The sequence below is a fragment of the Ornithodoros turicata genome, chromosome 1, assembly GCF_037126465.1.
Source record: "Ornithodoros turicata isolate Travis chromosome 1, ASM3712646v1, whole genome shotgun sequence".
Lineage (NCBI taxonomy): Eukaryota > Metazoa > Arthropoda > Arachnida > Ixodida > Argasidae > Ornithodoros > Ornithodoros turicata.
Window position 1 is genome coordinate 207,510,920 of NC_088201.1, and position 17,048 is coordinate 207,527,967.

General features: G+C 45.3%; 1 protein-coding gene across 1 annotated transcript in view; it reads left to right on the top strand.

The window, feature by feature from the left end:
• LOC135379003 (FH1/FH2 domain-containing protein 3-like) overlaps window positions 1-15,791 on the top strand; it is a 246,977-nt gene extending 231,186 nt beyond the window's left edge. The window contains exons 3-4 of the mRNA XM_064612228.1: window positions 11,439-11,603; window positions 14,208-15,791. Coding sequence (XP_064468298.1) covers window positions 11,439-11,603; window positions 14,208-14,281 — 239 coding nt within the window. The 3' untranslated portion in view covers window positions 14,282-15,791. The remainder of the gene's footprint in view (window positions 1-11,438; window positions 11,604-14,207) is intronic.
• The last annotated feature ends 1,257 nt before the right edge of the window (window positions 15,792-17,048 follow it).

A 17,048-nucleotide genomic window follows, 5' to 3' on the forward strand; every position in this document is an offset into this window, starting at 1 on the left:
TTTCTATGAAGAGAGTTTTAAGATTACGGCAAGGCAAGATCATCACAATTTTTATCCTGGATGGCCTATTATTAGGCACTATGACATAAAATGACTAGTATGTGAAAGGTAGACCACTTTTCATTGCATCCGAACCTACTAATACATCGTTATAGGAATTCCCATCACGAAGAAATTATGAGTTGACCTTTCATCTCATTTACACTTCACCCACCTTCGTTATCTTATATTCGGTTTGGCTCCACCTTTGCGCTATATTTTTGTTTTAGGAATAGCATGCCGACCTTCGGTCAGGCTGACCTTTCCGAAATAACCGTTTATCCACCCCCACCCCACTGCAGAATGCCAAGCTGTTAACATTTCAGAACAACAACAGACAGGGCACCTTTAACCGCCATCGTTACAACAGCAAGGCGCGTGGGGTCGAAATTCTTGTTTCTCTTTTTAAATTTTATTTGTTCATCCTTAAGAATGTGTTCTCGTTCGCACTCACAAGGCTTCCCATGCATTTTAATCAAACTGTCATGTCAAGTCATGCACGTCCCACGGAGACTGCGGATTAAGCATTACAGTGCTTCCGACGGGTGAGAAAACTTGTACTTGCATCCGCGTCTTTCTTTACCGCTTCTCGCAAATTATAAAGTGTTTTCATATGGGACTGCGATAACTGTCGTTGCTTGCTAGTTGAAGTCTCTTATTTCAGGTTATCAATAGAAAGCGTATAAAAGCAGGTTTAGCAGACCGTTTGTAAGGTTGTCATGCTTGTCGGTGCCAATTTGCAGTTATGTAAGACTCAGAATCTTATCCACTGGCAAGCCACGTTCAGGCAAGCCACGTTATGGACGGTTTGCTAAAATTTTCTACCATATCCACCCCATTCCACAATAAAGCGAGTAGGACACCCACAAAAATTCCAGAAGAATGGCGATTATCTGCGGGAAACATCACGGACTTTTGCGCGACTCTACTCTTGGTGCGTTGAAAGGAAACATTGATATGACGTCCGTTGCTCCCTACCATCTTATCTCCACAGTTTGCGATTGCACCTTTCTTCGTTTTTCTCGGTTTCTCGTGCTTATTTGAGCAGAGTTTACCCAACACCCCCAAGATAAGGAGAAGGCCCGTGCCCTACGTCACACAGGAAGGCCCGCTGTTACTATTGCGGATGCTGCTATGAGGTAAATGAATCAGCGAACGAGAAGAAAGCTCGAAGCAGATCGCAAAGTATAGGAAAGGCCTCCATAGGTGACGTAAGCGCGCAGTCCGACGTTATCTAGGAGCTGCTGGTTTACCAATCACTCTCTGTGTCGAACGTGACTCTGCTGCTACCTATATAGATGATCTGAAAATAAGCACTTCTTCCGCTTGTTTGTTTGTTTATTTTCATTTTCCTAGTGGAGGACGTTTTTAGCCGACAAGCCTTCTTGATGGTGTCGGGAAGAGACTGTAACACGCAAAATTTGGAATTAAGCATTGAAAGGTTCTCGTGATAAGACCGAGAACAAACTGAACTGTATGATACAGTGATAAAGCAGTAACAAGGTACAAGTAACAAAGTAAAGTGCAGTTACTGAATTCGTCTTAGTAACCTATGGAGTATTTTTTGTTCGTGATAATGTAGGGTAATTTGTGAGGTTTTCCTGCGACGCTGTCGCACATACACCGGCACAGTCCCCTTAGAAGTCGCCCCAGGACACACATTTCTCATCGTCGACGGCATCCCCATTTCCCACAGAGAGAACAAAAATGTATATTGACCAGCCTTACGAGTGCCGGTCATTCCGTTCCACACGCTACGAGCAGCAGCCCAGAATTATAAGCAGCGGTACAGCAAAGAAAGGATTGACAACAGTTATCAGAACTGATTATCACGTTTTTCATTCTGCGTTAGGCAATTGCTGCTGATAGCCAGGCTCCACGCGCGATATCTGATGTTCCCTTTCTCGTCTGCCCACGCCTCTTTCCATTTTCCTTCTTCCTCACCTCATACTTTTCTTTCAAGTTGGCTTTCCTACATGTTCTTCTGCTATCAGGCAGAACCTGCATCAAAGGAGGTGTCCCAAAATTCTGGTCATGTATAGGATAAAGATAAGCTGTATCGGACTTGAGCACAGTAGCCTGCACTTCAGAATTATTTGTACTTGTAAGATTGTGATATACCGTACTGCACGTAATACCCGTTACCTGTGTGGGAAAATTAATTTGTTGATAAAAACCGAAGGATGGTAATATAATACCCTGCGAATAGCTGCCCACTCTATCGCACACTCTAACTTAAGCCAAAATTTGGATGTCGACATATCTGTTTCGCCAATTAAGTTTTACGGTTCCCTTAGGGCGTTCTGGCCACGAACCCTTCTCGCACAGGTTTCAGTGCAGGGACCTCCAAGAATTTCAGCCAAGTCAGCAATTTGAATTCGCATTGAATTTTATAATTATTAGCGTATAAGTGATGGTCTCAGAGGGGGATAACCCCCTCTGACCCTCCCACCTCCACCACCACCGCCACCAATTTGTGTGTGGGTATCACACACAAATAATTGGTCCCGGGGGTAAGACGTGGAACCACATGCTGTAGCAACGCGTCTTACAAAGAATGGTTAGTAGCACAGAGAGAAGCAGTATTGGTATACTGAACTCAAGTGGAACCCATTCATACACAACCCTATGCCGGGGCCATGATGGGCCTTCTCGCACCTCGATAGATTTGCAGTTAGAGGTTCCTATCATGCGCACCAAGATCATAATGATAAGTACTTTCGAGGTCATTATGCTGGTACCAATTCGGTTGTGCAATGATAAAAAAATAATATGATCGCATTGGCCTTTCTCATTGTTTATAGTGAAACGACAGTTCACCGATTCAGGGAACGGCGTCGCCTCTTCGGTTTTTTTTTTTTAATTGATTTGCGTTTCATAGGACATGTGTCTGTCACTATAAGATTGTGGCGGCCCGTGGAAGACGATGAAGAGGTGCCTCTGCTGCCACGCGCTACTGCGCTGGTACAAGTTCTATCGGCACCGTCCTAGAGTGAGGCCACGCACATCTGGCCGCTGGGACATTCCATCGTCGCCGGTCAGGACTCATGTAGAGGAAGACCATCGTCCTCTACATTTGGTGACCCGAACAACGAACACCATGTTCGGCGTACTTCGGCTTCCTTCCATCTCAAAATTTCACAACGACGGCTATTGTCGGGCAGCAAGATCCGCTCTCTTGCTGAAGACAGCAGACGATGGCGCTAGGGCCCGCCTATCGTGAGTCACCGAGCACGTCTCTCCAACGGGGCTCGTAATCGGAGGCTACGCTCGCTTCTTCTGACCCGGCACTCTTCGGCTTGAACGCCCCAACGGGTCGCGGTACCCCGTGGTCCCTCACCCTTCTCCAGGTCTCCACGTACTTCGCGATGGCACCCCCGGACATCACCAGCGACCATTCAATGAGCAACACGCTCCACTACCGGTATCGGTAAGTCGCTGTTCTTCCGCCCTGACGCCGCACATGCGTCAGCTCGGCAACGCTTTCCGGAAGACGCTCGAGGAAATGTCTCACGCTGCCCCCATCATCCTGCTTCCACTTGACACGACGCAAGCTGATCACTAGGGCAGCAGCACGTCGCCCAGCGCACTACATCTACCGTCCGCAAGAACGTTCTACAACGAATGTCCACGTCCGCTATCCTGCCGCGCCTGCTTCCGCGAAGTCAAGCAGTATGCAAAGCTTTCCCACGTCCACGTGACATCATCATTCTTCCCGTCTTAGTATTGACGCGAACCTCAACCATTCAAACCGCAAGCGCAGCTCCGCGTCTAAAGGGGGGGGGGGGAGTGATGTGGCGGCCCGTGGAAGACGATGAAGAGGTGCCTCTGCTGCCACGCGCTACGGCGCTGGCACGACAGTTCTATCGGCACCGTCCTAGCGTGATGCCACGCATATCCGTCCGCTGAGTCTTTCATGCTGTCTTTCGTGCTACCAGGCTGTTGCTAAGCACGCGCTATTCTCTCTCTTACTGCTTCGTTGTTGTCAACACAACCCACCGTGCGTCGCCGCGGTTTCGGCAAGTCACGTGGTAACGAATAGTGCGAGCTAGCGCCAAATCCCATAGCCAAGCGGCGATTGTAAGAACTACTACCCCGGTGCTGGGAGCTTTGCGGATGTCCAGGTCTCTAGTATAGAGTAGGTCGTGTTTTAGTCACGCCGCCGGACAAGTGACAGTATCACGTGACCGCATGCTTCGGAAATTCTGCGTCCTCGTGCAACAGATGGCACTGCGGGCCGGGCAGCGGTAGAGTCACTGTACCCGGTGACTCTAGGCAGCGGAGCGCGCGCTCCTCGTACATCTCTGGTCGTGGGAGAGAGTGAAGTTTCATCTCCTGGGTTTCTTACTCCGTGTCTGCAACTGAGATCACAGTAGTGATATAGAGGTGCTACCGGGTTATAAGAAGCTGCGCGGTTCAAGTATGCAGGGTGTCCCAGAAAACGTGTCATTGAATTATAATAAAAAGACTACGCCACCTAGAATCATGCGGTCAAGAGCATTTGTTCTTATTAGGTGTTTGCCACCTCCTAATGTGAATGTCATGTACTCCAAGTTTAATTATGTAAATATTCGCGAACTGAACTCGAAAATTTGCAAAGTAAAGGTCACTTTTTTACCGCACCAATATGAAGAGCGTGCCGAATTCACTCAAATTCATAATAATTCACAGTGATATTCACGAGCTATCCCATCGGAAAAGATAGCCGAATATCATGCTTTTCGGAGCATCGGACCATAGCGCGCGATGACTTTTTGAGCGCAATCGCTCTCAGTGAGACGAAAGGAGGTTCCGAAGCCAGCCCACAGAGTGATAGTAGAAAAAGTAACACTTCCTAAAATTGGGAGAGGGAAAGCATTACCCCAGCGAAAGTCGGACGTGATAAGCCGTGCCTGTTTTATCTATTTCTGCGATGTCGAGGAGGGCTGGGTTTCCAACCTCCTTTCGGTCGGACTGACAAAGATTGCGCCGAAAAATTCATCGCGCGCTATTCTGTGCGACAATCCGCAGACCATGATGTTCGGCTATTTTTTCCGATGGGATAGCTCCTGAATATCCCTGTTAATTATCATTAATTTGACTAAATTAGACACGCTCTTCACATTGGAGGGGTAAAAAAGTGACCTTTACTAGGCAAATTTCCGACTTAAGCTTGCAAAAATTCACATAATTAAACTTGCGTTACACGACATTCACATGAGGAGGTGGCAAAAACCCAGTAAGAACAAATGCCATTGACCGCATGGCTCTAGGTGGTGTAGTTTTTTTATTTAATGACACGTTTTCTGGGACACCCTGTATACACCAATGAGGATGTTGCTCGCGGTCCGATTAGAAAGGGCAGAGTTGCTGAAGTACGCCAAGGTAAGCGGAGAGCCCTACCGACTGCGCAATGATAAGCTTTACATTCGTGATAAATAACTCATTTATGATACGCAGTTGAAGGGTGTTAAGCAGGTTCCACGTACACCTCGCTCTGAAAGAAAATTGTTTCCGCGTCTAACTTAACGCTTATCTGTTTAAACTCTTGCAGTGTTTTTAACAAAAAGATAGATATTGAAAGTGTCTTGTTTGAACATAATCCTGCTGAGTTGGCGATAACTGAAACCTGGTTGAATCCAGAAATTCAGAGTACTGGGATTATTCCTGGCGGCTACAGTGTAATCAGGGAGGATAGAATATCTCGGGGGGTGGGGTGGGGGTGGTGGTGTTGCGATACTAATAAATGATTCCCAGTTTATTGCATTACCTCCTGCAGATTTTGAAAGCGTGTGGTGCAAACTCTTTACAGACAATGGGACTGTGGCGATAGGGGTTGTATATAGGCCCCTGGTGCCGATGTAGCGGTAATGAAGGGATTGTCTGACTATACGAGGGGTGTTCAAATTAAAACCGGGACATTTCATTTTTCGCAAAAGTAAAATTAACCCACAGGCAAGACATTAGTTCAATTTTTCAACGTAATCTCCAGCTGCACAAATGCACTTGTCCCAGCGTTTCACGAGGGCTTCGATGCCAGCAGCGTAGCAATCCTTACCGGCGAATAGCAGCCATGGTCGCACGGCATTTTTGACCTCGTCGTCGCAGCTGAAGTGGCCCCCAAGGAACGTCATAAGTGGCACGATGTGATGGAAATCGCTGGGGGCGAGGTCTGGACTGTAAGAGGGATGTGGCAGCAACTCCCTCAGCAACAACTTAGCAGGTGCGTGTTGTAAGATGCGCGGCATGCCGGCGTGCATTGGCCTGTAGGAGGAGGACTCCTTTGGTAATGAGACCCGGCCGTTTCTGCTTGAGCACCTTATGCACATCCGTGAGAACCTGGCAGTAATGTGCACTACTGTACCACTGGGCAGAAAATCAACATGAACACCGCCAGCCTTGTCTCAGAAAATCGTGGCCATGACCTTACGCGCAGACTGGGTGCTTCGGAACTTCTAGGGAGCTGGCGAGCCCAGATGAAAAAATTTGGAACCCGAGATAGGGACAGAGGAGGGACGACACGACACGTTCTCAGATGCTTCCACGGTTTTGATGCGCGTTTAGACTCAGGAGTGAAATGCTGCACCCGCGTTTCATCGCACATGGTAATCCGATCAAGGTACGGCCGTCCTTCAGTGTCGAAACGGTACCTTAGCTCTTGGCAGATTTCCTGCCTTCTCTGCCGGCCATACACGGACATCTGCCTCGGGACCCAACGGGCACTAGCTTTCCGAAACCGGAGGTTATGGATAATAGGGTTTAACATTCCCACAGAAAGGTCCGAGTTCGAGATATGTTATCCGTCCGTCCTTGAGGATCAGGCGCTCCACAAGTTTGATGTTCTCAGGAACTCTGACTCTGGTCTTCGAGCCGCCCCGCCCGGGATCGTGTTAGTATATTGATGTACGGCCGCCTCGGAACCGTTTGCATAGAGCCCTGCGCGGATGAGATTTTTGGCATCCGCATCCGATCCGCATCCACGCACACGTTATCGGCGTCCGATCCGCAACATACACTACAGATTACATGATTACGGATCTGCGAGAAGGTGTAGAGCGTGTTGGTTGGGACATAACATGATTACGAACGCGGAGGGACAGGGACAAACACACACGGAGGCGTTCAACGTTCAACGCGTTCAACGTCGACCGCCTCCGTGTGTGTTTGTCCCTGTCCCTCCGCGTTCTTAATCATGTTCTATCGGATCTGAGTTGGTTGCTGGATGAGATCGCATCACAACTTTTCTTTGGCGGTACAACGTAACGCCAGAACTTGGGCGGTGATTCCACTAGGAACCTCGCTAGGGCCTGATTGTAAGACTGAAATTTCCTATCACGTATTCTGTTTCCCTGTTCTCTCCTAAGGTCAGTAACCCGTTGGGAGTTAGGGTGCGGCTGTTTTGTAATCCTATTAAGACGGCGTTTCAAATGAAATATTTCACGATCAATCCGTGGGTTCTTCCTTGCGCGTTGCGACCTGCCTCTTTCTAATTGGAACAAATGTCTGAGCAGAATGTTGAACAATATTGAGAAAGAGTGACCAGAGCTCATTAGAATCACCCCTTACTGACGCGTCGCGAAAAGGATCAAATTCGAGTGCCAAATGATCCGGAATACCGACATCATCAGCATTTGCAAAATTGCGGGTTGTGGTAAACCGCTTACTGGTTGTGCGAGCAGGGACTAAATCGCAAGTTAGTCGTACAATAGAATGATCAGAAATGCCATCAAAAGTATTGCGAGGCGAAAGATTTAAAGTCTGGCTCACAAACACCAACCCAGTTACGATGCAGTTGTGGAAGTAAACCTAGTAGGATTATATACTGTCTTAATAAGTTGAACTCAAAACATCGTATCACAAGGAAGTTTAGCGCTAGTACCTTTATGACATGAAGGCACATCATACTATTCCAGTCCACACCATCCAGATTAAAATCACCGCACATAACCATCTTTTGCGTTGTTTTAGCAAATTTGCTTATATGGTCGGACAATCCCTTAATCACCACTACATCAGCACCAGGGGGCCTATAAACAACTCCTATCGTCACAGTCCCTTTGTCTGTAAACAGTATGCACCATACGCTTTCCAAATCTGCAGAAGGTAGTGCAATAAACTGGAAATCATCATTTAGTAGTATGGCAACAACCCCCCCCCCCCCGAGATATTCTATTATTCCTGTTTACGCTGTAACTGCCAGGAAAAATCTCAGCACTCTCAATTTCTGGACTCAACCGGGTTTCAGTTATCGCTACTCATCAGGATTATGTTCAAACAAGACACTTCCAATCTCTATCTTTTTGTTAACAACACTGCGAGCGTTTAAACAGATAAGCGTTAAAGGGACGGTCTTAGCCAAACTTCGCCAAACCTATCTACACGAGTACTGTACACATACGACCGTCAAAGTTCCATTCTGAATAACCAAGCCGCCCAAGCAGTACAATGTACTGAAAGTCGAGTGCAATAGGGGTGGACGGGTAGGTGGAAGGCCTGCGGACGACGGAACCTGCGCTTCTGTCATGCCTACGTCACGTATGACGTCAGCCTTGGGTTGAGTTACCCCTTTGCTCTTGAAATGGGGACACTCAAGTCATATACCTCCGACAGCGGTGCATGTAGTCCGAGCATTGACTGTGGGGTCTCTGATAATGTGGCGCATAATCGGATACGTGGAAGCTAAGGCACGTGTTTTCTTTCCGCGAGTATTCAATGCGTTTTTTAAATAAACACGCACCCATCTCCATGTACGTCCTCAGCCACACCTCATTTCGAAGCATGATCAGTGTTCCCTAGTCTCGGGGTTTTTACATTACGCACCATCTTCACCAGTTCGCTTGCTTCATAGCCATTTTTTCATTGTCATGGTCAGTTTGCAATGGTGAGTGTGATGGAACCGCGCGTAATATATTTTTGGTCGGAGCTGATGGCCAGCGACTTCAGATTTGTGATTGTGGGTGGGGTTGTCCGACTTTTAACTTGTCTCTGAGGATTAACGTAGTTGTTCTAAACCGCTGTGCTTGCACTTCTTAGAATGTGCGTTTTTCACCTGAGAACAGAAAGTAAATGTAGAGAGTTGCCGCGGTGCCCAGCAACTTCTGAAAGTCGTCTGCTCATGCCTATGTACTAGCGCGCACAAAATCAGACGATTTCTGTATCCTATCACGGACTTTCCCGCATGGCGGCGTGGCCGTTCTTATTGTTGCCAACACAGGTGCCGGCATGCTCTGCATGTTTATCAATTTAATTCGGTTATTTAATAACTGTGGCGCGTTTTGTCGGCTAAATTCGCAGCATTACATTTTCAACAAAGCGCAATCGAATGGTGCACTTTAGAGAGGCAGGGGGTGCTATACCGTCGCTTTAAGTTCTACGTCACTACAATGTGCTCAACGGACGGTAATATAGATCTTGCAGAGGACGACGGTCTTCCTCTACATGAGCCCTGACCGGCGATGATGCAATGTCCCAGCGGGCAGATGTGCGTGACCTCACGCTGGGAGGGTGCCGATAGAAATGTCGCGCAGCGCCGTAGCGCGTGGCAGTAGAAGCAGCACTTCATCGTCTTCCACGGGCCGCCACATTACTCCCCCTCCCCCTTTTATACGAGGAGCTGAGCTTGCGGTTGAGTGGTTGAGGTTCGCGTCAATACTAAGACGGGAAGAATGATGATGTCACGTGGACGTGGGAAAGCTTTGCATACTGCTTGAGTTCGCGGAAGCAGGCGCAGCAGGATAGCGGACGTGGACATTCATTGTAGAACGTTCCTTCGGACGGTAGATGTAGCGCGCTGTGCGTCGTACTGCTGCACCAGTGATCAGCTGGCGTCGTGTCAAGTGGAAGCAGGACGATGTGGGCAGTGTGAGACATTTTCCCGAGCGTCTTCCGGAAAGCGTTGCCGAGTTGACGCATGTGCGGCGTCAGGGCGGAAGAACAGCGACTTACCGGTACCGAATGAGGAGCGTGTTGCCAACTGAACGGTCCGGGTGAACTGGTGTCCGGGGTGCCATCGGAAAGTACGTCGAGGCCTTGAGAAGTTTGCGGGACCACGGTGTAGCTCGACCGGTACCGGGTGTTGAAGCCGGTGCCGGGTCAGAACTGTGCAGACTTGGCCGAATTTCTTGGAGGCCCCTGCACTGAAACCTGTGCGAAAGGGGTTCGTGGTGTCTGTCAGAACGCCCGAAGAGAACCTCTCAAACATACCTGGCGAAACACGTATGTCGACATCCAAGTTTTGTCTGAAAGAAAAAACGATTAGAGTGGGCGAGTTTATTTCGATACAACATTAGCAGACAGCTATTTGCAGGGTATTACGTCACCATCTTTCGGTTTTCATCAACAAATTAATGTTCCCACATAGATAACGGGTATTACATGCAGTACGGTATATCTTACAAATACAAAGAATTCTGAAGTGCAGGCTGTTGTGCTCAAGTACGATACAGCTTATTTTTATCCAGCTATATTTGTTACGATCTTTCAGACAACACCATCACGAAAAACAACCAATATTCTAAGACAACCTCTATTTTGGACAAGCAGCATTGGTATAAAAAAATACAGAAATGGAATTATGTCTATGCTAACCGTCATCGAAGCTACAGAAATAGGGAAAGCGGCAGAAATACAGAAATACGCTTACAAGAAATTTAATGATTTTTTTGTTGAAAGGTCAATGACTTTGACACCAGGCTCATCAGAATTTCTGATGAATTTTGTGAAAATTTCTGATGAATTTATGTTTAAAATTGACCTATCTTTCCCGATGCATACTTGATGAGTTTCTCGCGGTTTATGATCCCTTTCGGGTAAGTTTTCAATTATTTCCTAAGTAATAAATTTCCTAATTACTATATAATAGCATTCCTGATTAGTCTACATGAGTGAACCACTGCACGGTCGTACCGAGGCCGGGCAGAAAAAGTGCTAGCTGGCGATTTTCTGTCGCTCCGAAAGCGCCACATGAACATGTGAGATTGCTTCGCTTTGACAAAGCGAACATGACTGCATGAGTGCAGCAGAAAATGCTGCCACGAAATGGCCACCCGAAATAACCATAAGCTGAGGACTAGACTCCCTGGAACTAAAAGTACCGCCATCGTCAGATGCACGCGAGCAAGCTGATGCTGTACTGCAGCCATACTTGGTACACTGGCGCAGCCGGAAATAGAAAACGATTGTTGTAATTTCCTCGTTATCGGCACCAGCGAGCGCACTCTAGTGGATCAACACCTGCGGTTATGCGGCTGCAATCTCACTTTTTCGAACATGTCAGGTAGATGTTTCCCTGTTTCACCAGTCAAACTTTCGTGGAGAAAGAATCATCCTTGCACGTGTCGGGGATTGATTGATTGATTTGAGGGAGAAATAAAATGGAGTAATGAGGAGTAATGTGTCCTCATTTGTTTCTCACTTCCAAGGTCCCGGTGGAACCCTCGGTCGACACTCAACACCCAACCGCGACGACAACATGACGGATGCGGATGACGAAATCCTCGAGAGCCTCGTGAAGACAGCGACGGCGAAGTCAGGCCAGAACGAACCGCGCTTGCGTAAGAAGGCACGTTACGGCGACCGAAAGTCTTGTGAGTTTCACTCTCTCTCTTTCTGATTCTCTCCTCCTTTTTAAGGGAAGGTGCGGCAATTAAAATGTATACAGTCAATCCTCGATTTATGAATACCCTCGGTTCCCTGAAAAATCGTTCATAAATCGAGGGATTCATAAATCGAAAATTCCGTTAAGTGAGTACTATCGAGCAAATGGAACAGTATTCCCGAGTTGAGATTGTGTTTATAATGCAATATACTGTGTAATTTTGCTTTCGACCATGCCTTCTGCTGTGTCAATCTTGGAAAGAAGAGATGTCACCTCATTCGCACTCGACTGGTCTCGGATTTCCTCCGGGATTTTTAACCTCCGTTTATTAATCTCCGGGTGCCAGCGACCACCTTATTCATCAGTTGAGGTCAGGAACACTTGACTGCCCCATGTGCGACCCCAGAAGACCCGTTTGTTAAGATTTCGAGGGGTTAAGAACCGAGGGTGCAATACCTGGAAAACGATTTGTCTATTCAGGCGCCATTCATAAGACCACAAAATAATCCCTTTGCAGGTTTCTGTTGACCTCGGCGCGATCCGTTCGTAAATTGAGGTCAAAAGCGCTGGGCAACTCCTAGTTGGTTCCCAGAAATTCCATTCATTATTCGAGTATCGAGGTTCATAAAACGAGGGAAAAATGCATGTCAAAAGTTCGGTTCCTCGTGCTAGTGTTCATAAAACGAGGGATGTGTTCATAAATCGATGGTTCATAAATCGAGGGTTGACTGTATCTGTAATGTAATGTAAAATGCAAAATGTAAATGCATAAAATGTAAAATGCAAGCAGTACATCTGTAGAGAGAACGGGACAAGGGGTATTTCAACTTTGGCTAACAGTAAGTGGGACAGGGGAGAAAACGAACAGGTTTATTGCACAGGGCAGGCCCTCAGTTAAGTTTTGACATAAAGGTATCATGAAATTTCAACATAATTAATTAATCAATCAATCAATCAATCAAGAGGCTCGTTAGATAGTATGCTTATGCCTATAACTCAGTATGTTAAAGCGATATTCAGAAACTGATTGTTTAATTGAGATACTGATGCTGAAATACGTATGCACACAAAATTTGGTTAAGTTTGAATTGTAAGCTTTGAACTGGTTAGCTTTAAATGGCCACATCCCCCTTAAAGGAGTTGAAACATTTTCATAGATTTGGTTGATTCCATTTCATTGTATCATGGATGCATTGTATTGCATGCCAGAATACAGAGGAAAAAATAATTATTGTGCTACGTGTCGTACTTACTGTGGTTTTCAACTATTGAAAAAAATGTCCTAAAAAATGTATGCGCAGCCATAGCTGTCTTGTGTCTGTGGTGCCAATCTTTGCTCCCCATGGTTCCCATCTGGTCCATTTGAAACCCTCGAATACCCCAGAATTTGAAAATGCTTTTTTCAAGGTCTGGAATACACTGCAATTTTCCACGCACGTTGCTTTTGCAACTTTGCAAATTCTGCTTTTCTGGGGTCAGAACTATTGTTTTCGAGCCACAGGATTTAGCATTCATCCTAATAAAAAAATCGGTAGGGGAAACCAGGAGTGCAAGAGATGAACCTGCTGTTTGTATTCAGAGGCAGACTCAGACCCTTTGTTTTTTGGGGGAGGTTTTGTTTTTTTTGGGGGGGAGAGGATGTCCGCCTGGCCGTATAACTCCATTGCAAAAACGACGTCTATGCTGCTATCGTAGCTTTTTAAATAAAAATTCTGTAAAGGCTAAGAAAACACCCCGCATGTACCTTCACCCCAAGTGAGTCCGTACACTTAGGCTCAGAGTTGTACACGTTACTCGAAAAAGTAATTGATTACAGTTACTGTTACTGCTGCACAAAAAGTAATTCTTTACCGTTACAAATTACTTCATCAAAAATGTAATACGTTACCGATTAAAAATGTAACGCGTTACTTTTCCCGTTACTTTTAAATTGTGGGCTATATCAAAGCCAACAAGCCTGCAGTGAATGCAACCATGCAGCTCTTGTTGCAAATTCTAATCTGAGACAAAAACATACATCATAAGTGAAATTCACAAATACATCTGAAAGCAACATACAAAGCACACACACGCGTTTATTACAGATTTATACATACATTTGTGACAACATCGAAAGTTCAGCTTCGTTTTGTTACTGTTGTTATGTTCAGCCCCCACAATTTATCAATACAGTCCTACTTTACTATACATACCTATTTTACTGTTGCTCTAGTAGGTTGCGGTTGCAATATTATCATATTACCGCGGTTATATCATGTAACTGTGGTAATAACACGTGCGGACTAGATACAGCCGTCACAGTGACCTCTGCGTCATTGCTTCAGTCGAACTGGTGGTGGAACAGAAGAACAGATTGGCTCGCTGAAAAGGGTTGTCATTGCTGACAGAAGGTTAAAGAAGTAATCAATTACTCAGTAATTGATTACCGAAAATTGTAATCAGATTACTCGGAAAATTACTTGCTCACAAAATTAAGTGACTACGTTAAAAAATTACTGAAAAAGTAATTGATTGCTAGTAACGCAATTACTAGTAACGCATTACGTACAACTCTGCGTAGGCTTGACTTTTTTTCTTACGCATTTTCTGACAGTGCGCCGTACCCTGAAGAGCGGACTGGACCTGTCGGAAGAGGAGCGTCGATTCTTGAGGGCAATGTCCTCGTAGTCAGCTGCAAGTCGTAGGACCGAGTCTTTCATCGGAAATGTCTGTTCACGTGACATGCACACTTAGGACGGTTGTTTTTTTTTAAATGAGACGGTGTTTCCCGCACTCACTCTAGCTGTGACATCTGTGCTGTGTATTTACTAGCTGACACCTTCTTCAAATTTAGATAGTAATTCAAATTAAAGGGCCACTAAGGTGAAGAAATTTCTGAGCGCGGAATCAAAGGTGCCTTTACTCCGACTCAAGTGTGTAGAGAATTCATTGCGTTGTTTGTGATTCGTTTATTTTTTATTTTATTTTATTTTTACTTCGTAATACTGCTGACTCTTCTAGGAGCCGTAGCAACAGCGACTATATGACAACAGTATGTTTTGTGCATAAGGAGACAAGTGCTACTAATTCCACTACAATCTACCGGTGTGAATTCGGCACATACAGCAGCAACTATGTGTGAAAGAAAGCGCAATTTACGCTTACCTCAGATTGACCACCTCAAAGTAACCTCAAGCGATGATTTGGTGAAAATCGTTTGAGCAGGAGAGTATAAATAACCGTTTATTTCACTCATAAATCACAAACGACACAACTTATGAATCCCTTTCCCTCTGTAGTGGTGTCAGAGTAGAGTCATATTTTGCTCTGCGAGTTCAAATTTTTGCGCTTCAGTGCCCCTTTAACCGCGCGACTGCACCGTCAGTCTTTTAACTGTCGTTGTAACTTCAAGGTAATAGACCGGTCACTATCTGCAGAGCTTCCTGGGAGTCTAGAACAGCCTGGGGTCTATGTGGGTCTATGTGAATCCGTGAGATGGACCGAATCGTGTCACAGCTAGTTCAGTGCAGGTGTTTCTTTCTCCCTCTCTCTCTCTCTCTCTCTCAACAGCATGTGGTATGACATTCTTACGTTACGTTACTTTTCCTATGTCCCTTACTGTTACGTTTGCTTTTCTTATGTCTTTTACTTTTGCGTTTACTTTTCCTACGTCCTTCTCACGGGATCTCATCCATCGAGCAGGCACCAAGTGCTGAATCTTCAGATATTTGATTGTGTTTTGCTGTTTTTTTTTCCTACAATTAGTGTCTCCGATTGGAAAGTTTACTTTTTTTTTTTTACGTAGACACATGGCTGCAAAAGTGAAACCAATAGATCTGTGACGAGTTTTTTCCTATGAGCACACAAATCATTACATTCATGACGCCTCGAACCACGACTGAGACTGCTGTAATGTGACTTTGTGGTTTTGAAACTTCTGTGACAAAAAAAAAAAAAAAAAAAACTTCTGTGTTCTTGTAAAAAAATCTGTGGGAAAGGCTATGCCATTTCAGAATACTTTGATTCTATGGGTTACTCTAGTTTACTCTTGGAAACGTGAGCAGCCAAGTGCACTACAATATAATTGTCTCTTCGTGATTTATGTTCTCACGTGTTGCACATTTCATTCACGTATAACACACTACATGGTCACAATTGTACTGGTGTGCAAATATGTGTGTGAACTAGTAATATCGAACAAGTAAAACAAGAAACAAAGAGAAATAGTCAATCTGTGTTAGTCCTCAGTAGAATTTTCTGTTAGGCCAAAAATGTTACATGTGCGTCATGTTCGTTTAACTTTTTAACATTCAAAATTGACTTTTACGCTGTGCATTTGCTGTTAACGCACAGACATTTTCCTGCCTCAGTCGCTTTTCTTTTTCCTTTTCGCTTTTCCTTCGTTTTTTTTTTTTTTTGAAGTTTTTACCAGTGCTGTTTGTTTGTAACTATATCGTAAAGTGGTGAAATATCTCCTCTACACACCCTTCTTTTTGAATTTTTTTTCTCCTTGCCATTATCGAAACAAAAAAAGAGAAAGATGTTCAAAGCCAAACGGTGCCTAAATGCTTGCGACGGACAATTTAGAAATACGTATGCAAAGAGCTCAGTGTGTCCGCACAGAGACGATGTCAACGACGTTCTCTCGAAACCGTTTGCTCGTAAAATCGTACCTTAAATATATGGCTGGCCACATTTAGAGCCTCGGCAGCACAGAAATATTTTTTTTTCTACAACCCCGTCAACAGCCACCGTAACGAGGATAGATAAATGCACGCGCGATATAAAAATACGTTTTTGGGGTAATGTATGGACTTTGATACAACATCTTTGAACTGTTCAGTGTTAAAATTTAGACGTGACATTAAAATAAAATTATGTCCCATTTATTGATTGCCATTTTATGGTGCCGTACCCTCATGTGATTTCGTGGACGACGCCCTCTTTTTCTGCAGAAATCAATATCGTTGACTTCTCGGCGCATTTTTAAACTGACGTGGCTGCATCCGGACCCCAAACTTCGCCAGGGATTGTGGGACGGATTTCTTAAGGTGCTGGCCACTTTTGTTTTGCTCAAGATAACCTCTACTAAGAGCTTTCCCCTCTTTCTCTCTCTTTTTTGTTTTCCACCAAGGCTTGTTATCTCTGTGCGGTCACACAATGGGCAGAGTGAGAGATATTATTTATTGTGCTGCTCTAGGGTTTTTTTTATTCCGTCTTTTGTCTTTCTTGTCTCGTGATAATCTCTGCGTGACTTGCAAACCCGAGAAAAAAAAATCTCGAATAGATTGTCCTGCTTTCTGGAATTGAGGTCGAGATGCTTTTCTGTCCGCTACTTATCGGATATCTCGTAGTCACATCCGAACTGCTACATCCAGTTTCTCCGTTTATTACCCCATTTACTCGCGTGACTAACCCCGCCACTTTGGGGTGTTCAAATGTTGGTAATTCCACC